A 22,754-nucleotide genomic window follows, 5' to 3' on the forward strand; every position below is an offset into this window, starting at 1 on the left:
TGTGTGTGTGTGTGTGTGTGTATATATATATATATATATATATATACACACGTATATATTGTTAGAATGGGATACCTAACAAAATTGTGTGTTTCCAAAAGTCATGATATTGATGTGCCAATATATACACGCCTCAGACGATCATCTTAGAGATGGTGTACTTTACTGTAGATTTTGTGCATGGGAGATTCAAGTGTTCTAGTGTGGGGTTTCTATACTAACAAATTAGTTTGACAGCATATACTTGCATGGACCCTGAATCACACACCATATAAGCTATAACAATGACAACATTTCATATTTCATATGCTCTTTAAGGTACCATGATTTGGGGAACTTTGGCCTTTCAGGACCATGCATGAAATGGCATCAGAGGAAGACAATTTTGTAATCGAAATGAATGCTCTCATCCCGGCACTTTGTCATTGACTCAGGTCAAACACGTTTTTTCACATTGTAAAAAATGAAAACGAAATCCAAAGGCAGTCTCCTGTGAATTGCCTGTTAACTCTTCCATCGCTGTACTGCATTTTCAGACTGACTGGCTCAAATTATACATTGTGTTGCGGGTTTTCAGCACATGTGTGCAGCGTTGAATCTCAGGTATCAGGATCATTTGAAGTGTCGCAATAGTCAGAAAAGGTAATCTCCCGATAGCTATTCACTGAGGACGTCTCACCTCTGGAAAACCTCTGCTTTTCCATCTTTGTTACTGTATATATACAATATTGTGTCAGTTGTTTGTTTTTTTGTTTGAAGCCATTGAACACTGTGGTCTCTTCATGTGGATTTCAGTGAAATGGACGTACTTAGCAGGGAGAAAAAAAGTGTCACCCCCCAACCCACCTCGTCACATGGAAACACTGCAGGGCAGCATGAGGACTGCATCAGTCAGAATACTGAGTCACTGTTATACCAGGCCACACGCCACACGACGTATGTTTGGGCATTTTAAGAGCAAGTCGGGATGAATGTGACGTCATCATTTACACAGATCGTTTGCTCGAATATGATAATCATGTCATCTGTTATTTATATTATTGCCTGCTTCTTTTGCATGAGCAGCCTGACAAAGTTGATGCACCTTTTTTTTTTCTTTATGTGACTCTTATATAATACTGCAACTATTTGCCTTAAAATCTCACTGAACTCTTGGAATTGTGCAATGCCTTCAGTTTATTGAGTAAGTCCACACTTGTTTCAGTGCTCATTTACTTTGTATCGTCGTTCTTTTTTTTTTTCCTTGTACAGACTCTGGTAAGACATAACAAACCCGTTGTGCTTATTGAGTCCATGGTTATCAGAAAATGCATGAGTGGAGAAGAATTAAAAGCGTTGTTGTTTGCAGTAGTATTAACCCTTTTGACTTGTATCCATTCATTTGCTTTCCTCGTGGAATATACAGAAGGCCTTTGTTTTCTCTCCTTACCCATTTTGCAAGGCTGCACTGAACCTAACAGACAAAACCAGAGCCAATTTTAAGACAAAATATGGGAATGGTCCTAATAGTACACATACCCGGTGCTGCAGAACATGGTTCTACACACGCTGCTGTTTAGTGTAATCTACATAAATTGAATAAAATGAATGTCCAGAATACCTTCCCAGTCTTCCAAAACCTCTGAGGCCTTTGATATACTGGTCAATCTCTCGGTCTCAACTTTACTGCTTGTACTGGCAGTCTAGTTCAATAAATTCCCATGGGATCTGTAAATTAGGAAAATCGACAGGCTGAAGTGAAGGATTAACCAGCTGACAAAAACACATATCTGCCCCCCCCATACACTCCTGATAATCACTGCACTGTACTACTCCTGCACATATCACTTTATCTTGCACATATCACTTTATGTATATATATATAACTTATTTGAACTGTATCCTGCACTTGCTGCTTATTGCACTTCTGGTTAGACCTAAACTACATTTCGTTGCCCTGTACTTGTACATGTGTAATGACAATAAAGTTGAATCTAATCTAATCTAATATTGACCAGCAAAGTATCCCAAAACCAAACCAAAAGCACCAGCAGCATCAACCATCAGATTTGTTGTGTTTTGTAAACTTTGTCAGTGCTTTTTGACCAACCTAGGTCAGGAAGCGGCCCCGTAATCAGAAGGTTGCCGGTTCGAATCCCAGTCCGCCAAGATGCCACTGAGGAAAGCACCGTCCCCACACACTGCTCCCTGGGCACCTGTCATGGCTGCTCACTGTTAAAAGCAGAGGACACATTTCGTTGTGTCACCGTGTGCTGTGCTGCAGTGTTTCACAATGACAATCACTTCACTTTCAATTAGATGCACTGAAGTACGTGGATCTGGACAAAAGCGTCTGCTTAAGGCCAAAAACTTTTATTGAATATTTCATGAAAAAAATATCAAGAGGATGTCAAACGTGTCTTGAACTTATTCATAAAATTGGTAAACAGGATGAAAGTGACTTATAAACCTTTTGATCAAGCTTGACAGAAATGCTTTGTTGAAACACAAGAGGGTTGAATTAAAGAAAGCACGCAGCGCCATCTTGTGTTTGTTATGATGCACTGCACAGCTGTAGCACAGGGAGTGTTCAGGATCATGTTTGTTGTGTTTCTAAGTGCATTTTAATGTTTTTTCTCTGTAGGCACTAGGCTATCTTATACTTTTTGATTTTAACCCAGTTGTTTTAATGTGCTTTAGGTTTTTAATAAATGTGAGCAATTTATCACTGTAGTAGATAATTTATCAATTGTAGTAGTTTTACTATTGCACCCAAAACATCAGCTCATGCTAGTCTTTTTTCTAATGTTTCTAATGACATTATCAAGTGTGAGCCTTTTAAAATCAGAAGTCGCACCACAGACTGCTGCTGCAGCCGGACACGGTTTTACATCTCTGTGACAGATCTATGGCTATGGTTATTTTGTCACTGTGACCTTGCCTTGCACAATACTTTTGACAGGTAGATTTAATTAAGTTTAATGTGTTTTTTTTGTTGTTGTTGTTCAGGCTGCTACGGTCAGACAAATGCTACTGCAGCAATCGGTCACTTGAAAGTGAAGTGATTGTCATTGTGAGACACTGCAGCACAGCACATGGTGACAAAACGAAATGTGTCCTCTGCATTTAACCATCACCCTTGGTGAGCAGTGGGCAGCCATGACAGGCAACCGGGGAGCAGAGTGTGGGGACGGTGCTTTGCTCAGTGGCACCTCGGCAGACCGGGATTTGAACCTTCAACCTTCTGATTACGGGGCTGCTTCCTTAACCACTAGGCACCACTGCCCCGTGTCTTGACCATCAGACCACTGACCAATACACGCTTTTGCACTTATTTACTGTACACACTCTCTGCACACTACTTAAATTCTATTCTATTCTCTCAGATCTTTTGTTGTACAGCTGCTGCTTTGAGAGGCTTTGCCCGTAAAAATATCACTCATGTACACTGTACTTGTGTATCAGTGATTTTATTTTGTCTCAGCTCTTTATTCAGCCTCATCAGTTTACTGTCTCTCAAGCACAGCAAGGACAGATAAACAGATTAGAGTCACTTTTAGTTGGCTGCAATGGTTTGGTCCATCCAGGCCCGCAGCTCAGTGACACGCGCATAAACCCCTGGAGAGGAGGTCGAGCAAGTACTGCTTCCCCAAGACACAATGCCAACGAGAGACCAGACACCAGACCTCTGGCAAACCAGAGGGCCACCAGAGTCACCCTGCAATTAAAATATATTGTGTGTTACACCCATGAACGTCTGTTCCTGTAATTAAAGACTGGCAGCTCTGGGTCGAACATAGACTCTCTCACCATGCAAGAAGAAGCTCCATCAGCTCCAGCACAGATCATGACATCACTTATGCTGCTGCCCCAGTAGGTCTTGCACTCAGTGTTGGTCAGAAGAGGAAGAGCTGCCTGCTGCAGACGGGGAGGCGTGTTTCCAGCTAAGACAAGAGACTCGTTTGAAAACGCAGAGAGTAAAACATGATGAGAAAAAAACTTTTTTACCATTGTATCTGGTCAGACCCCAGCCGCTAGTGACGCACATCATGCCTCCAGGGAAGTTGTCACCAGTGTTGGCGACGCAAACTGGAGACACTTGAGCACTTAAGCGAGCAGGAGTGGCCAGCTTGATGAGCGTGATGTCATTCTCGATAGTGTAACTGTTGTACTGGGGGTGTTTGAAGACCTTAGTTGTGAAGAGTAAACAATTAGTTGTGTACAGTACTGTGTAGACGCTTTAGGCAGGAGTGAAACTATTGAAAGGAAGATCTTCTCAACAGTAACTTAAGGAATTAATCAGGAAGGTGAAATCTCATGACTGTCTTATTAGAAAGTGAACGTGGCAATGAGTTCACTTAATTTGACAAATATTTTAGAAATATTTTTAGAGGTCTGTGGGTCTCCCCGAACTGAAAATAGGAATTGTGTGGATTTTCAGAGTCTCTCTCTTTAGACACATAATGTCGCTGTTTAATAAAATAAGGAAATATCGCAATAAATGGTTTGCTAAATCAATAACTGATCAATGTTTGACAGGGTTGTATTGGTCTTGCTAATCAGTCGTTCCTGATACTATCACATTTTCCATTTCTTCCCTCAGAATGCTTGGATGAAACAGTCTGTAACGGGATTGAGTAACGTGAGGGTTTTTGATTTACAGGAGATTTTTTTTTATAATGACACATCAATGGCCTAAGGGTGGGTAATTATACTGTATACTGTAATCTGTGAGCAAACCTTGCCGATGCTCAACGTCTGGATGTTCTCAGAGTTGGAGGAGCGGTCGTGATCTCCTAAGATCACTCGGTCAGATGTTCTAGAACCCACAACGAGTTGTTTTATCAACTGGACATCCATGCTTGACAGTAAGAAACAGTGTTCTGACACAGAGATGTGTTTCCTACCTGAGAGTGCAGTGAGCAGCAGTCACAACCCAGTTCTCATTAATCAAGGAACCACCACAGAAATGGAACCCAGTGTAATCCTACAAGAATTCAAATGATTCAGTAGCAACTAAAACAAAAATATCATTGTCGCCATCAAAAAACAAAGATATCGAGGTTAATATTTGGACATGGCGGCACATCATACCTGCAGTGAGGCTTGCCAGGGCCAGGAGTGGGGCACAGCCTCCTCACCATTCACAATCCTTCCGTAACCGGTGATAACAGGAGGGATGGCTGGCACTCCACAGCCTGAAACAATAAAAAACAACAACATTGGTATAGCCCATGTTAATATTTTTCACGCCTTGGCACTTGTAATGAGTATAATATTGTGTTCCAAGTTCTTCTTCCTGGCCATACCATAAGCTGCTCCGAGAAAGGCCAGGAAAGGCAGGATCCACAGGAAGGCCATGATTTCAGCTATGCTGCACCCATTGATGCCACAGTATTTATAATGTTCCGCTCATTGAAAGTGTACATGAGTGCCAGAAGACAGTCCCAGCTGCAGTGATGATGATAACACAAAAGATTTTCCCCCGGGGAGAGATTAGTGTGTTCACTGAAAACATGGGCATCTTTTATTAAGGATATTTGTCTTCCATTGTTCAGTTAACAAGAAAGGCTGAGGTTAATGTTCAAGGTTAATCATAAAAGGGGTTCATGGGACTCATGGACGTCTATGTGATGTGTGCATATCCTGGTTGTAATCAGAAATATTGTATCATTACAATATAACATCTTTATAATGTAATGCCTTTCTGCACAATTTTCTGCTCAAATAGTCCATATATATTTATATATTAGTTAATATATATATATATATGAATATTGATATATTCTCCATATATATTAATAAGATGTATGATCTGTTATGTAACCGAATAGAAATATTAACAAGTAAAGTATTAACATTGTACTATATACTAGTTTTTTTAGCCACTATTCTTTACACTTCTTGAAGTTTTAATTTCCGTTCTATTTAGTTCTTTTGGTTTTAATGGGCTTACATTCTGGCTTTAAATAGATCAAATAATATTTCCGCAATGGAAAGAAGAGATTCCACTATCAGCAAATTGGCACAAGCCAGCATGGATGTTCCCAGTATTTTTGATAAGGAAAAGTTAAGGGAGTTTAATTTAGAGGCATGTTTTTTTTTTTCCAGAGCAACACTTTCTCCCTTCAATTCCACCCAAGTCTCTCAAAGAAATAGTAAACAATTTATTTAGTCTTCTATAAGACTGACTGCTGAATTTTTTTAACTTAAATTTTTTTTAAATATATATATGAATCTGCAGTAAACAGATTTTTAAAGCCATCCAACCGAGACTTTACTGAGTAAATGTTCATGATAATCAGTCTTTTTAAAGGATGCATTTTGGATCATGTCCTTATTTGTGGTGGCTCTGAGCACCTGTGAGTGACAGCGTTTCTCCCACCTCCATATGCAGGTGGGACTCCACTTGGGTTTGTTTCACAGGTGGGATATTCTCAGTACGTTTTTCAACCACATACAGCAACTGCAACTCGACTACAACGTTAAAAAGTGCTACAGATTTGGCCGTGGATCTTCTTTTGAATGAGCTGTGTATGTACATTCTATTCTACTGTTATATATTCATCATGGTGCAATTTTGTTTGTTTAAAAATAATTGTCAGTGACTTTTACTTTTTTAATCATTAGGTCTAGAATAGTATTTTAAAAACTGTAACAATACACTCATTTTTAGTTGAGATAATTACAGTGTTGTTAACAGAAGCAAAGCAGATGAAGACCATGGATCTTCAAATCTTATATTGTCTTGCCTTTGCTGGTGTTGTTTATGGTATGGGCACTTCATTACATGAATCTGCATGTATAAATAAACTCAAGATACTGAATATGACAGAAAATGCTGAATCGTTATTTACATGTTTCAGGTTGTGGGGTACCAGCCATCCCTCCTGTGATCAGTGGATATGGGAGGATTGTAAACGGTGAGGAGGCTGTACCCCACTCCTGGCCCTGGCAGGTTTCTCTGCAGGTGAGATACCCCCACATCCAGGCAGTGTATAGTTGTGGGCTAATTCTGGTTTTCAATGCCACCTAGGATGACACCGGTTTCCATTTCTGTGGCGGTTCCCTGATCAATGACAACTGGGTGGTCACTGCTGCTCACTGCGATGTCACGTATGGAACAATACCAAATTTCCTTCGCTGGACTGTCACACTCTTTTCGTTAATGAATTACTGCTTGTGGGTTCCAGGATGACCGACCATGTGATCCTGGGAGAGCATGACCGTTCTTCCAGCTTTGAGGATATCCAGACTCTGAGCATTGACAAGGTTGGCAAAACAAATTCTGTCAGGATGGCTGGACATGGCGAGGAAGGAGGACGCATACGCACGATGTCACAGGACAGGGGTTTAATACGTAACACACAGGACAGAGGAAACATATCCACACAATGACCCGACGGCGAACAGACACGAACAGGAAAGTTTTATACAATTCTATAATTATACAACAGGTGAACACAATCAGGAAATATTACACAAGACTAACATGAAACTCCGGACCCGGAGTAACTCCTGCCGGATCGCATCATGACAAATTTATTTGCGTGATCTAAATCAATGTACAGCGGTTGATCTTCATTTCTAGCTGCAAGGACATTGGGGTCTCTTAAATATGGTTCGCATCATACATGCATGAACTCGTCCACTGAAGTGTGTAGCAAAAATGTGGGGGTGGCATTTGGACATGCCCCAAATTTACTGCAATCTGCCTCTTCAAAAGAAATGTATTCCATTTTCCACGCTGAAGGTTTTCCAACACCCCCAGTACAACGGTCAGACCCTCCTCAACGACGTCACACTTCTCAAGCTGGCTACACCTGCCCGGTTAAACCTTCACGTGTCTCCTGTCTGTGTGGCCAGTGCTGATCACAGCTTCACTGGTGATACCACATGTGTCACTTCTGGCTGGGGTCTGACCAATTATAATGGTAATTAAATTAAATATTAACCACATATCATTTCAATTTTACTGGGAAAGGGAATTGGGGCCAATCCACTGATCGTCATCTTAAATGCAATGAATGCAGGGATGGGTATTAGTTATAAAAACTCAATTGTGACCAATATGCAAAATGATCAGGGCTGAAAACTTTAAGCTATGGAGCTATAGGTGATTTCTAAAAACAAACACTTAATAACATTTTCAACTTTTTTATTCTAAACTTATTTTATGATAATCACAGAAGAAAGACTATGTTATTATGACACCACTGTAATATTACGCATTTGACTGTTAAAAGAATAACATTTCGAGGTATACTGTAGCTATGGCCTCACAGGGTAGGCAGCAGCCGAAAGAAGTGGCTTCTCGTATTTCGCATCACTTGGGCATTCTTAATGGTGTCATAATGACCCTTTGCGACAAAACTTTTCTCCTTAATAATACCAAAGGGGCGCTCTGTTTTCAACTGGATCTGCAGCTTCTGTAGCATACGTCATTGACCACAGACGGGCGTTCTGGTTGCGTTATTTCCCCCTCTCAGACCCCGACACGCCCGCACATCTGCAGCAAGTGGCTCTACCTCTCCTGACCAACGCTGAATGCAGGAACTACTGGGGTGACCAGATTACTCCTCTCGTGATCTGTGCTGGTGCTGCTGGAGCCTCCTCTTGCATAGTAAGAATGTGTCCTCTGCATTGAGGATGCAGCGGGCATCCATGAAAGGCGCCCGGGGAGCAGTGTGTGGTGACGGTACTTTGCTCAGTAAATCCAGAACATTGCCGGTTTGGTATTCGAATGGGCAACTTTCCGATTGCGGGTCCGCTTCCCTACCTCCAAGGCTAACCGCTGCCTCACTGCGTAAGAATACTTTGCAGTGGTGGCCTAGCGGGTAAGGAAGCGGACTCGTAACTGAAGGGTTGTGGGTTCTAATCCCCCTCAGCCGCTGAGGTCCCCTTAAGCGAAGGTGCCGTCCCCTCACCGCTCTCTCTGGACGGAAGACACGTTTTGTGTAGATGGAAAAACATACTGTGTATATGATCTTTTTTTTATGCAGTATGACTCTGGTGGCCCTCTGGTGTGTGAGAAGGATGGAATATGGACCTTGGTTGGTGTTGTGTCGTGGGGAACCAGTAACTGCTCTCCCGCTGCACCTGGAGTTTATTCACATGTCGCCAAGATGCGCGCTTGGATGGATGAAACGACTGCTGCAAACTAAACATTTACATTTACAGCATTTATCAGACGCCCTTATCCAGAGCGACTTAAAATCAGTAGTTACAGGGACAGTCACCCTGGAGCAACTTAGGGTTAAGTGTCTTGCTCAGGGACACAATGGTAGTAAGTGGGATTTGAACCTGGGTCTTCTGGTTCATAGGCGAGTGTGTTAACCACTAGGCTACTACCACCCTAAACCTTCTAAGCCATTTATGAAAAAGAAGTACAGCCCTGTATTTTGAGAAATATTTGCAATAAAAGACCAGGACCAAATCTATGCCATTTCACTTATTTTGTCATTTGTGGTAAATTGTCAGGAGACAATTGGAATTGAACAAGAAAAACCCGTAAGAGATTCCACCAAGAACTGAAGTCAGGATTTTCAGGGGTTTGTTGTTGATTGAAGGCTACACTAGCAATGACAATGTTGTAATATTGTAATCAGAGTTGGGGAGTAACAAGCTGCATGTGACATTGTTACGTAATTTGCTACGTTACTGTAGGAAAATGTGTCATTTAATTACAGTCACATATTGAAATATTCATGATTACATTTTAATATTGAGTTCCAAACCTTGGTGATACGTTCAGATGTTGGAGCTGGACTGTCTGCATGATGTATCCTGTTTCCACCTAAAGCATCACTAAAAAGTGAAAGCACTTTGTCAGTCGATCGTGAAGTCGTTCTCATTCAGAGTGGGAAAGAGGGTCACTTTTTGTCCATAAGTGTTATACATGCAAGGCGAGGCTTTACTGAAGGAGCGGCATTTCAAAACGATGCACGATACCCGTGTGAAAAGTCAGTTAGCAATTTTTACCAGGCCGATATGGTAGTCATGAACTTGCTAAAAACTAGACATCTTCCAAAGACTGCGATCTTGTATGGTAATGCAGGGTTAAACGCAGATTTCTCTCCAGTTTGGATGAAAGTGAAGTGATTGTCATTGTGAGACACTGCAGCACAGCACACGATGACACAACGAAACGTGTCTTCTGCATTTAACCATCACCCTGGTGAGCAGTGATGAAAAGCGCCAGGGGAGCAGTGTGTGGGGACGGTGCTTTGCTCAGTGGCACCTTGGCGACTAAGTAAATTCGAATCGGCAACCTTCTGATTACGGGTCCTCTTCCTTACTCGAAAAGGCCAACCACTGCCTGGCGTTGGCAGATCAGCTTGGAGTGTTTATCAGAAAGTTTTTTGGAGAGTGTTAAAATAGGAGCCAGAAAAGTGGACCAGATAAAAGGCGAGAAAGGTCCCACCGAGATTTGAACTCGGATCGCTGGATTCAGAGTCCAGAGTGCTGACCATTACACCATGGAACCGCCCACTGACACACACGCCCCGCGGCGCCCACACGTCAGTGCCCAAAACGTGCGTGTTGGCGGCAGAACGTCCAGGGTCTTCTTCACAAACGCCGCGTTCATGGCGGCTCGTCAGACGCGTTTTCTCTTTAATTCGCGCAAATGAATTCTGTTTCTGTCCGGAAGTCCGCGCTTTCGACGCGGTCCATTTTTGATGACGTCGACAGGGAGCGCACGTTGAAGTCGCAGATGAGCGTGAGCGGGCGTGTAAGATCACTTCAGCTAAGTTGGTGAGTTGCTGCGTTCAGCAGACACACGAACAGTCCTGATGCTCACGACGTGTTGAAGGAAAACGGGCGGACATCTGTAATGGCGTGTGGTCTGATCCGGTTCTCCTTTCTCCTTTTGCTGGATGTTTTTTCTAACCTGGATGGAGCAGAGGAGACTCTTCCATGCTGCCATATTTTTTCCACCAGGGAGTCAGAACACCATGTCAAAAGCAGGGCTGCTCTGTTTCCGCAATAAACTTGCTTTGGCACCGATGGTTCGTGTGGGGACCCTCCCCATGATCTTGAAAGATCTTGAAAGGGATTGTAATTGTGAGACATTGCAGCACAGCACACGGTGACACAACGAAATGTGTCCTCTGCTTTTAACCACCACCCTTGGTGAGCAGTGGGCAGCCGTGAGAGGTGGCCGGGGAGGAGCGTGTGGGGAAGCTGCCTTGCTCATGGTCACTACCTAAATATTAATACACATAGGCCTAATGCATAAAAACTCTACAAGCTGATATCTAAACTATGAAAGATTGTCAAATATGAAAATGAATAATGAAATATTGATAGCCATACAATCAAATGACACAAGTTATCTGCTTAGCTGCTAATTGCTATGATAAACAGCACAAACTGGGCTTTTACTGGGAAATTAATTTTAAGTTTGTAAAATGTAAAATCTCATACTCACCTGAAAGTGTCACTTTTTTCACTCCAACTCCAGAGGCGAGAAGGTCTGCTTTAAGCAGGATGCTGGGAACTTTATCAGCCTCATGGCCTGCCAAACAGCAGAAAGTGCAGGTGGTGGAGGAGGTGAGAGGAGAGTTTTGGAGTGTTACTGTAGAGTTAGAGCCTTTGTTGTGTGTTAGAGTGGTTACTGTTGTTAGTTGTGGCTTTGTTGTGTATTTATATAGTCTCTCCATTCATGGTGTGTTGTCCTCCTGTGGATTGTTGTGCTGTTGTTGTATCTATATACAACAATAGCACAACAATCCACAGGAGGACAACACATATATACACACACACACATATATATATATATTATAGCATAGCACTCTATAGCAACAGATCCAAATAAACAATTAAACAATAAACTAAACAATTAAAAATTAAGAAAAGCCTTTTTAAAACATTCTGTGAAATGTAATTTTAAAAGAATGCAATTTCTGGTGAGGAATAAATTAGGACACCCCCACATATTATCCCACTTAAAATGGTTAAAATCGCACACAGCTGTATCACCACAGATGCATATGATCAGTACATAGTTACCCAGCATTGTAAAGGAGCCTCGCCCTGGTTAAACCTCAGATTAGTTTGGTGTGCTCCTGACTGTTGAAGTGTTGAAGTGGGCACCATGGTGACATCTAGAGAGCTGTCTGATGCCCTCAGAAAGAATGTAAAAGGAAAGCTGTTCTACTATGATAATTGGTGATGAAAATAAATTATGTTCAATAAGATGTACTTGTGTTTACCAACTGTTTATTCAGTTAAATAGCTGCATCCATGTTACCACGTCATGTTTGATGTGGTAATTTCACAGTTCGAAGACTCGTTCTCACCACCTACAGTGCAATTCGGCTAGGTATACATCCGCACTAAAATATCAAGGTGAAAGTCATCATAGTGTAGCGGTTCTTCTGCGTTGTGTAACTTTTTGATTTCGTTTCTTGAACCACAAATGATGCGCTGACACCCAAGAGATTTTCTGTGCAAAGTGTATTCTGTACAAAAAGCAAGGTCGCGTCAGAACATCGCGTCACACACCGCGTCTTTCTGCACCTCTCTACTCACGCCATGTGTCCCAAGAGAACTGAACATTATCATAAAGCATTCACAATTTACAATACTGCATTCCTGTACAAAAAGCAAGGTCGCGTCAGAACATCGCATCACACATCGCGTCATTCTGCACCTCTCTCTACAATATACAGTATTAAAAGAACATAAAAAATATTCACAAAATAACACACATGCAAAATATTCTTAATATGTACATAAATTAAAATGAAAGACATAACATTTTGCACACAAACCCCACGCACCTCTCACAGCTCACGCCATGTGTCCAAGAGACCTAAACCGGGTCTCAAAAACCAAATAAAAGTCTTTAGGAAAAAAAGAAATCTAGTGTAACCATTTAATATTTTTTTTTACCGATAAGAGTCTCACATTAACGCAGCACGTTAACGCCGATAACGGCCCACCACTACCTGTGTGTGTATATATGTGTGTGTGTGTGTGTGTGTGTATATATATTAGTGCTGGGCCATTATATATATATATACTCTAAAAAGTTGTGTGAATTAATGCCACATTTAAATAGCTGTATATAAATACCTCTCCATACATAATAGTAAGTTATATATAGGTAAATATGTATAATTACAAATTAAATAAAATTTTTAAAAATGAGTAAATGTATTTGTTAAATATGCACCTGTGGAAGGCACAGATGCTAAGTTCAACCCAAGGCACCTTATGCAGTAGATGATAAATATAGATTTAGTACTGTATATAATAGTGTTTTCAAACCTATCCTAGGGTTCAAGCGGCCAGAACCTATCATACAGCCAATCAACAAAATTTTTGATTATTCATCTCCAATGGAAAGCGAGACATCATACAGTGTTAGCTTTCCAGAATATAAATTAACTGTTTGTCCAGCAATCCATGATCCACCTTATGGGTACGCCTTTGAGACGATTGAAAAAAATGGCCACATGGTCTTCAAAGAGTCTTAGTGAAAAAGATGATTATCATAGAAAATATAATCATACAGAATATATTGACTTTATAACATATAATATTCACTATATAAACAGTTAGTCACAAATTGTCTAGAAGAGTCTCAAGTGGATGAGAGAGTATTACAAAGATCCACATTTTCTTTAGAATTCTACACACAACACCACATATTGACAAAGTTGAAAAAAAGTTTATTTTTTGGTTTAGGCAAATGTATTAAAAATAGTTAGGAAATCATGTAGGTACTATCATCTCTGCGATAAGGGTCGTGCTGCTGATCCAACTGTGGTGCCAGATGTTTACTGTAATGTCACCAGGTTGTGTTCAAATTATTTAATATGCTCCCTTAAAACATTTTAGTATCATTGCGTTAAATTCCAGATTTATTAATTGAGTTTTAATAAGTGTTAATGATATTAATGACAGGAAGAAGTACCAACTGCAAACGTTCAAGGCGGTGTCTTCGTGTCAGTGGGGCCACCTACAACGGTAATCTGGCATTCAAGTGTGAAAAGCCATTATAGTACCCCTCGCATCTCGTGAAAAGTATTGCTTTTAAACGAAATTAATGCTTGAGACTGTAGGGTGAAAAAAACACACTTAAAAAATAAGGATTCTGTTTTAAAGAAGCCTCTGGCTTCTGATGACTAATATCACATATTAACAAATTCTGTGAAACCTCACAATTTATATAGTTGGTGTCAAAAGGTAAAACACATACGTCTGGAAGTCTTTAAGTCATTGGTAAGTTTTGTCCATATATTTATTTGAAAAACAGAAATCCTATTGGTTTGTCTGCTGTTAGCACCAAAACCTTCAACTAAATAGTATTTATAGTTTTTAAATGTTTGTGTGGAGTATCGTGTGAAAACGGGTAAATGAGTCCCTCGCTAAAGAAGGTTTGTTCAGTAAAAAAGTGTGAGAAATAATTTTATTTCACCAGAGGAACAGATTGTGTTAAAACAGAGTGAACGTTAAAGAATGTTATAGGAATCATTCTCTAGAGACTGATTCCCTTTACATTCTTTAACATTCACTCTTCTTTAACTAGAAATATTTTCATTTATTTGAATACATATTTCTTTAAAATTTCGGGTTTGTTTTAAAAGATCTTTGAAACTACATGTTGGGATTGTCAGATGGCTGGGAAGACACAATCCATCAAAACATTTTGCCTCACATTCACAGGTCATCGATCATTTTTGACAAAGTATATGATACGACACCATGTTCTAGGTTAGCAGGACAGATTTTATGTTGCTAGAGCGTTGTAAGAATTTTTGAAGACTGAGCTGTCTGTGTTTGATGATGATGATATATGATTATGTATAAATTTGCTTTAGCTTTTAAGTTGGAATGATGTGGTCACTGGCCTTTCATAATTTTAACACTCGTGAACTCGTGTTCAACACTTTTTTTTTTTTTTTTTTTTTTTCAAAGAGAACATTGGTGAGGAATACCCGTATGAAAAGAAAATGGAAAAATCAGGAAAAAAAAAACTTTCCTTGAACAGAAATGACAAGTGAAGTGTATTTAGTTTTCAAATCCCATGAATCTCCCATGAAAGGCCTTAAATATTTATACATCATCATATATCATCATCAAACACAGAAAGCTCAAAGTCTTCAAAAATTCTTACAAAGCTCTGGGTCTGCAGTATTTACGGATACAAGATACTAGTAAACTTGTATACTTGACCAGTATCCTTAAATACTGTTCAATACCCAATAAAAAAAAGAAGCCTTTTTGGAAGACTTTCTGCAAGGTTTGGGAGTGTTTTAGAAGGAATTTGTGAGGTGCACATTACCTAACGGGGTTGATAAACACACACAGACATCGTTTACAATGATCCATCAAAAGCATTTATAAATATAAGAAAACAAGTTTAAAAGATTTACAATTATACCAAAAACATTAGTAAAATATCACACGTCATTTTCGACAAACTGAAAAGAACTGTCTAACTAACTGCAGCAGAGGAAAACTGCAATATGTATTATTATGTAAACGTTTGGTCTTATCTAGATCAAATACAAGTCACTAGTCACTGATTATTGTATAAAAGAAATGTTTCAGCAGTTCTATCCTACTTTAAAACTTCCAAAAATATACATTTTAAGCAGCAATGTAAACTTTCATTGTCGTACACACAAAAATTAAAACCAAAATACATATTTGCATGCATTATTGAAGGGACTGGGGCATTAAAACAAACTCCACTAGTTCATAAAAAACTAGTTCAACACTGAAGGATAAAATATGGCACATTGTGTCTGATCAATACAATAGAAAAAGACTAAAAGAATCATTTTACGTTGAGCTGCAGGTCTACATCGTGGTCTTCTCCACTCCTGAACTGGCCAAAGCCATTATCTTGTCTTCAGATCCTGATAAATTACAATCATATGTTTAAAATTTTTTGTAATTCTAAAGCAAATTAGTAATAAAGTCTAATAGTAATAAAGATCATACAGAGATTTGACAGTAAAACAAATTGCACATAATGTTTTGTATTCCATTCCCACATTTTTCCTTAATGTTTAAAAATGAGGTGGGTTCCAGGCTCACCCAGGTTAGCTGTAACCTTTTCAAACTGGCTCAGGGTAGAACTAGCATTCGTAGCCAGGAAAGCCTCGTCCTCTGCGCTCAGCTGGTGGAAAAGACAATGACATTTACAATGTTATTATAATGTCTCACCTCTTATATTCCTGCCGATTCACAGAATACCAATTTGCGGAATAATACATGGTCTTGCAAACAAAAGCCACCAAATGTCGGCCACTATCCGTGAAGTGCATGAATGAAAGCTCTTTCTGTCCAGTGATTGTTATTTATGGATTCACATGAAGTTATGTTGAATTACGTGCAGCCTATGCTGGAGTTACTATGTATACCGAGGGCCAAGACCCGGTGGGGTGACTGCTGGGTGGTCATCAGAGTCCTAAGAATACTCAATGGTAGGTCTGATTTTGGTCTGGTTTTTCATGCTCTCCACTATTCTGCTGATTATGATTGTGTGTTTTCTTGACTTCTAACATATTGCATGAACTGTCTATTATGATCAGATCAAATCTATATATAAAATGAGCAATCACCATCTTCGTAGTCTACAATAGATGCAATTTCTCTGGATCGCTCTGCATGTCTCACCTTCTCCCCCAGTTTTCTCACGGCAGTGAGGATTTCCACCTTCTGCTGAGTGTACATGTCCCGTGGGAGCTTGCCTACCATGACATCGCGGTCTAGCTACAGTGAGAAGACGACAGGCCTTTTCATCTCATCCCAAAATAGTTTAAACACAGATTTTTATAAAAGGGACCATGGACCATGTCCACTGACCTCAGCAAGCCTAGTCCTTAACTGTCCAGGCTGCTTCTTTGCAAAAAGACGGATAACTTCAGGCGTCTTGAATGCTTGGCTGATGGCTGCTTGAATTGCCTGTAGATTAAGAAAGAACTACGCTCAAAACGTTGTCTTAAACATGAACTAAGCGTTGCAGCTTCGCTCACCAATTGCATTCCTCCAAGTTCATCAACCAGAGTCATGTTCCCTGACATGATCTTCTCCAGAGACTCTTTAAATTCACTCAGCTGCTCCAAAGTCTCGCTTTTGGTCTCCTCATATTCGGCCTCATCCATTTCCTCTCTGCAGATCAAGACATGCATGCGTTACGGCTACATATTGCATTCCCTGCACCAGCGTCACCTCCACAAAATTACCTGCACTCTTCCAGGTCCTGAAGCTGCTGCATCAGTCGGTCAAGTTGTTCCTCCATCTTTTGTTTTAGTTTTCCAGTTTCGGACTTTCCACGAGAAGCCATGCTTCCTGTCCCAGCCCACAAACAGAAATTAGCATGTTTTAAAACAGCTTAGATTCCCGTGTTTTAGGTCTGATCTACAGCACCATCTGAAATTGGTGGTAGTAGCCTAGTGGGTAACACACGATCTTATGAATCAGAAGACCCCATGTGTCTCCAGCGTGAGACTGTCCCTGTAAGTACTGATTGCATGTCGCTTTGGATAAGGGCGTCTGATAAAATGCTGTAAATGTAAATGAAGCTGCAGAATTCCCACTTTCCTGGTTTGATCTACAGCATCGTCTGATATCCTGGAATTCCCACTTTCCTGGTTTGATCTACAGCATCGTCTGATATCCTGGAATTCCCACTTTCCTGATCTGATCTACAGCATCGTCTGATATCCTGGAATTCCCATTTTCCTGGTTTGATCTACAGCATCGTCTGAAGCCGCAGAATTCCCACTTTCCTGATCTGATCTACAGCATCGTCTGATATCCTGGAATTCCCATTTTCCTGGTTTGATCTACAGCATCGTCTGAAGCCGCAGAATTCCCACTTTCCTGATCTGATCTACAGCATCGTCTGATATCCTGGAATTCCCACTTTCCTGGTTTGATCTACAGCATCGTCTGAAGCCGCAGAATTCCCACTTTCCTGATCTGATCTACAGCATCGTCTGAAGCCGCAGAATTCCCACTTTCCTGGTTTGATCTACAGCATCGTCTGAAGCCGCAGAATTGCCACTTTCCTGATTTTGATCTACAGCATCGTCTGAAGCCGCAGAATTCCCACTTTCCTGATCTGATCTACAGCATCGTCTGAAGCCGCAGAATTCCCACTTTCCTGGTTTGATCTACAGCATCGTCTGAAGCCGCAGAATTCCCACTTTCCTGATTTTGATCTACAGCATCGTCTGAAGCCGCAGAATTCCCACTTTTCTGATCTGATCTACAGCATCGTCTGATATCCTGGAATTCCCACTTTCCTGGTCTGATCTACAGCATCGTCTGAAGCCGCAGAATTTCCACTTTCCTGATCTGATCATCATATGAAACCGCCAGCTAACTAACCAATCACCTCGAACAAGGTATGACATTTGCATGAAGGAAGAAAGAAATTTGTTGGGTAAATTGTAGTTCCAATAGATCTGTAGTTAAGATACAGTGTAAACTTTTATTCTGTTTTCCTGAATAACTGGCTCGCTAGCTAGCTAGCTTGGTAACTTGTCGGGCTCAGCAACAAACAAAGTCGCGTACAGCTGCTATTTCTGTCCATCCTTACCTTTTACTCGTCTCGAGGAGAACGTAAGACGGGGGAAAATTCCACAAGTGGTAGCTACATTAGCTACAAATCGTTCTGCTACACGGCAGCCCCGAAAAGAACCTCCTGTATGCGCGCAGTTTGCGCACACACGACACCCATGAACGTTGCCCCGGCGAGTGGGCGTGGCATTTCCGAAGCAGCAGGCCGCTCACGGGCAGCCTTGCAGAATGTATGTCCAATCGGAACGGGTTTTATTAGACCTCGGAGCCCAGGATCTTAAAGCTCAGGTTGGACCGGGATGCAGTACGGACTGGGTGCCGAAACGTTATCGTTTCTTCTCGGAACTCTTAACCGGCGTTGTTACTGCCAGTTTCCGTTCGTAAAGGTGGAGAAGCTTCCGTAATCCACGTGCCAGGACATGCCTGTAAAAACAGGAAGATGGATCCATCGGCAAAAGTAAAAGTTGTGCTCCTTGCTTGTGGCTCGTTCAATCCCATAACCAACATGCACCTGAGGATGTTTGAACTGGCCCGAGACCACCTTCAAGACGCAGGTAATGGGGAAATTCCACCGAAATCTCGGCTCTACGGGAGGAAGCCGCCTGACTGGTGTCCTCCTGAACGTTCCAGGACGGTGCGATGTCGTAAAAGGCATCATCTCTCCGGTGGGTGACGCCTACCAGAAGAGAGGGCTCCTCGAAGCACAGCATCGCCTGAAAATGGCCCGGCTGGCCGCGGAAACCTCCGACTGGATTTCTGTGGATGGCTGGGAGTGTGTGCAGCCCGAGTGGGTGGAGACGTCGAAAGTGATGCGGTGAGCCGTCCTGTGTCACATGGCTGGTTCGGAGCATCGTGCGTCGTACAGTGTACACGATGTACACTACAGGCCAAAAGTTTGCACACACCTTGTCATTCAATGTGTTTTCTTTATTTTTCATTGGTAGATTCTCACTGAAGGCATCAAAACTATGAATGAACACATGTGGAGTTATGTACTTAACAAAAAGTGGTTTTGATGCCTTCAGTGAGAATCTACCAATGAAAAATAAAGAAAACACATTGAATGACAAGGTGTGTGTCAAATGTTGGCCTGTAATGTACGAGCACGAACAACACCAGCAATCGGCAGGTCATGAAAATTGTCGTGTGCTTTGTCCTCACTGCGCATGTGCAAACGCTGCCTTTCTGCCCCACCCACAAACACCATCACTATCATGACTGGAACAACCGGGGGGGAAAAAAAGTATTTATGTATACGGAGAAATCAACTGAATAGTTTATCCTTTTTTAACCACTAAACTTTTTTATTTATTTATTTATTTATTTTTATTAGACCCTTATCCAGAGCGGCTGGTAGAAGTGACAGGGACAATCCCCCCGGAGACACTCGGGGTTAAGGGTCAACCGCACTACATCTTTCTGTGCACAAAATGTCTTCATATTGCTCGTGTAGCGTGAGCAGTCCGGACCGTCGGACCGTACAAACTGGGAAAAGCGAACAGTGTATGGCCAGCTTTATGGGGGTAGAAACGGTTTCTTTTTTTTCTTGATTTAACCAGGCATCATCATGCAGAGCTGATGACCTCAGATCTGGACCAGGTGGACGCGGAGAGGTCTGCCAAACGGAGGAAAGTGGAAGAAACTGAGAACATCTCCAGCTTCCAGAGTTTCAGTGACACTAGTGAAGGTATGACAGGGAACATGTAATCATAGTTTTCCATTTTGTCGAGGGTGTCTCACTGTGCAGATAATTTACTTCAATCTCATTTACAGCTTTTTTTTACCATAGAAAGTGATTGTGTGACAAAAACACACAACAAACACACTGTGACACACAAAATGTGTTTGTCACCCTTAGTGAGCAGTGGGCAGCCATGCCAGGCACCCAGGAGCAGTGTGTGGGGACGGTACCTTGATGAAGGGGACAATAGTGGCGCAACAAAGTTGGCCACCAATGACCTTAGAACATTTACAGCATTTATCAGGCGCCCTTATCCAGAGCGACTTACAATCAGTAGTTACAGGGACAGTCTCCCTGGAGCAACTTAGGGTTAAGTGTCTTGCTCAGGGACACAATGGTAGTAAGTGGGATTCGAACCCGGGTCTTCTGGTTCATAGGCGAGTGTTTTACCCACTAGGCTACTACCACCCATGAAGGCTGTTACACTGTGGTCATAAAAGGTTGGACATGGTCAGCAATAACTTGGCCTGTTCCTTGGACTTCAGCCAAGATGCCTTAATCCATTTAGCTGCTACCATGTGATTGGATGATTAGCTGTTTGTGTGCACAAGCAATTGCACAAGCGGCCGATGGGCGGATATATCTGTGTGTCTATCAGGCTTTCCCTGCAAAGTGATTGTTACTGTTATTGTCTTTTTGTATTGGCTGTTATCGTCAGAGGCAGGGAGGACGCAATGGAGGACGTGGTGCAGGATGAGGAATTGAGAGGTTGCGGAGAGCAATTGGAGTGTTTTTTTGCTCTCAGGCAGGACGGAGGGCAGACGGCAAATCAAGTCTTTTTTTCAACCAGAAATATAATCTTCTGTTTTGGCAGTCAGTGGGAAAACTAAAAGTACATGAAACTTTCTAATATCACTATGTAGCTGAACGACGATGCTCTCTGCGCCACCTTTCCCTGCGGTTTTGTAACTGCACATTTTCACACATCCATTATTTGGCCACCGTGTAAGTGAACGTCTAATGAACGTGTCTGCTGACTGTCGTTTCTCCTCCCAACAGGAAATGTGCGAATTCATAATATATTTTGCCGATAAAAATGATCAAAAGAATCATAAAGAAAACCAATACATTTTCTGTGACCGTTCTCTGTCTCCCGGCTGCACGCTCCTGACTCTCAGGTGAGATCGAGCTGAAGCTGCTGTGTGGGGCTGACGTCCTGGAATCCTTCGCCGTGCCCGGCCTGTGGAAGGAGGAGGACATCGAGGAGATCGTTGGACGCTATGGCCTGGTCTGCATCACGCGCAGTGGCAGCGACGCGCAGAAGATTATCAACCAGCTAGATGTTCTCTGGCGGAACCGCAAGAACATCCACGTGGTCCACGAGTGGGTGGCCAACGACATCTCCGCCACACACGTGCGGCGAGCTTTGCGCCGGAGGCAGAGTGTGCGCTACCTGCTGCCGGATGCGGTGATGCACTACATCCAGCAGCACGAGCTGTACAGTGCCGAGAGCGAACGGAAGAATGCTGGAGTCGTCCTGGCGCCTTTGCAGAGGTGCACCATGACCTTCTAGGTGAGGTGTAGTTCTGCGGTGGACACTGCTGTAGAGGCTGTGTTTCCATAGTAGCCAAAGTAGTCATATCATATATTTTATGCCTGACAGGTAATCAATCATTTTAATGTGAGGCAAAATGTGTTTTAAAAAAAAAAAAAAAAAAGTTCCTCTGGTGAAATAAAACTATTCCATTGTTTTATGAACAAACCTTTTCTCCAGCGAGTGACTCATTTACGCATTTTTAGATGAAACGCCACGCGCAAACATTCAACAAACTATAAATTATATTTAGTTGAACCCCAACACACCACCCCCCATTTCACATAGTTTTAACACCTTTTGTTGCTATCAGCAGACAGACCAATAGGATTTCTGTTTTTCAAATAAATGGCCTATTTATTTGAGAGTTGTTGTTGTTGTTGTTGTTTATACCCAGGAAAAGTCGTCCGTTGTTAAGGAGTGAGTGTACCAGTACCTACTAATGTTTAATTTGCTCCTCCCCCTCAAGGAACATGGGCACCAAGCACACCATCTCCTAATTGACATAGAGGAAACCTTTCAAGCAAGCTAAGCGATTAGTTGTCACACATGACTCAGCACAGCACCCAGAGATAGGTGGTTTTGAAATGGAATGTTGTTGCCCATTCAGCCTCCTTGCCTATGATCATCCGATCTTCTACCTGTTTGATTGATTATACATGACGCACCTTTTAATTTGACACCTCAGTATAAACTACTCGTTCTTTAATGCCTATTTTTCCAGACAAGTGCTTTTCAGGATGAGGATCCACCACCTCCTTATATTTGGCATGTCCAGCTGCACATAAAAGAAAACACAATGTATTAAACAGAATTATAAGGTCTTTGTTGTAGAGAATTCTGATTACACAGTCTGATAAAGGAGAAATAAAATTTCTTTAATAAGTTTCTTTAATGGCGATCAGGCAATTGTGGTCCCATGAGCATGTTATATATTGGGTGTCTGCCGGT

At 41.7% G+C, this 22,754-nt stretch overlaps 4 protein-coding genes and 1 non-coding gene across 6 annotated transcripts; 2 read left to right on the forward strand and 3 right to left on the reverse strand.

Moving 5' to 3' along the window:
- Positions 1-3,535: 3,535 nt before the first annotated feature.
- On the reverse strand, positions 3,536-5,340 carry LOC114766648 (chymotrypsin A-like). The gene is made up of 7 exons (XM_028957664.1): positions 5,289-5,340; positions 5,074-5,177; positions 4,887-4,966; positions 4,720-4,798; positions 3,988-4,168; positions 3,790-3,923; positions 3,536-3,697 (listed from the first exon to the last, which is right to left on the reverse strand). The coding sequence occupies exons 1-7, from the start codon at positions 5,338-5,340 to the stop codon at positions 3,536-3,538; spliced, it is 792 nt and encodes a 263-aa protein (XP_028813497.1).
- A 1,362-nt stretch (positions 5,341-6,702) lies between these two features.
- Positions 6,703-9,143, forward strand: LOC114767204 (chymotrypsin A-like). Its single transcript, XM_028958786.1, has 7 exons — positions 6,703-6,751; positions 6,846-6,949; positions 7,016-7,095; positions 7,173-7,251; positions 7,733-7,913; positions 8,469-8,602; positions 8,982-9,143. The coding sequence occupies exons 1-7, from the start codon at positions 6,703-6,705 to the stop codon at positions 9,141-9,143; spliced, it is 789 nt and encodes a 262-aa protein (XP_028814619.1).
- A 1,250-nt stretch (positions 9,144-10,393) lies between these two features.
- On the reverse strand, positions 10,394-10,465 carry trnaq-cug (transfer RNA glutamine (anticodon CUG)). Its single transcript has one exon. It is a non-coding gene; the product is annotated as a tRNA-Gln (tRNA).
- A 47-nt stretch (positions 10,466-10,512) lies between these two features.
- Positions 10,513-21,971, forward strand: LOC114767123 (nicotinamide/nicotinic acid mononucleotide adenylyltransferase 1-like). 2 transcript variants are annotated; one of them, XM_028958678.1, is made up of 6 exons: positions 10,513-10,734; positions 16,337-16,424; positions 17,561-19,082; positions 19,159-19,342; positions 20,088-20,215; positions 21,388-21,971. In XM_028958678.1, the coding sequence occupies exons 3-6, from the start codon at positions 18,968-18,970 to the stop codon at positions 21,780-21,782; spliced, it is 822 nt and encodes a 273-aa protein (XP_028814511.1). In that variant the 5' UTR covers positions 10,513-10,734; positions 16,337-16,424; positions 17,561-18,967; the 3' UTR covers positions 21,783-21,971. The 2 variants fall into 2 exon arrangements, with proteins under 2 accessions (XP_028814511.1, XP_028814509.1); XM_028958676.1 differs by lacking the exon at positions 10,513-10,734 and having other exon boundaries at positions 15,167-19,082.
- On the reverse strand, positions 15,307-19,315 carry LOC114767124 (protein LZIC). Its single transcript, XM_028958679.1, has 7 exons — positions 18,548-19,315; positions 17,187-17,292; positions 16,977-17,112; positions 16,807-16,905; positions 16,618-16,713; positions 16,036-16,117; positions 15,307-15,854 (listed from the first exon to the last, which is right to left on the reverse strand). Exons 2-7 carry the CDS (start codon positions 17,285-17,287, stop codon positions 15,796-15,798), a joined length of 573 nt encoding a protein of 190 aa, XP_028814512.1. The 5' UTR covers positions 17,288-17,292; positions 18,548-19,315; the 3' UTR covers positions 15,307-15,795.
- Positions 21,972-22,754: the final 783 nt, after the last annotated feature.

Source organism: Denticeps clupeoides, chromosome 17 (genome assembly GCF_900700375.1).
Source record: "Denticeps clupeoides chromosome 17, fDenClu1.1, whole genome shotgun sequence".
In the NCBI taxonomy this organism is placed as follows: domain Eukaryota; kingdom Metazoa; phylum Chordata; class Actinopteri; order Clupeiformes; family Denticipitidae; genus Denticeps; species Denticeps clupeoides.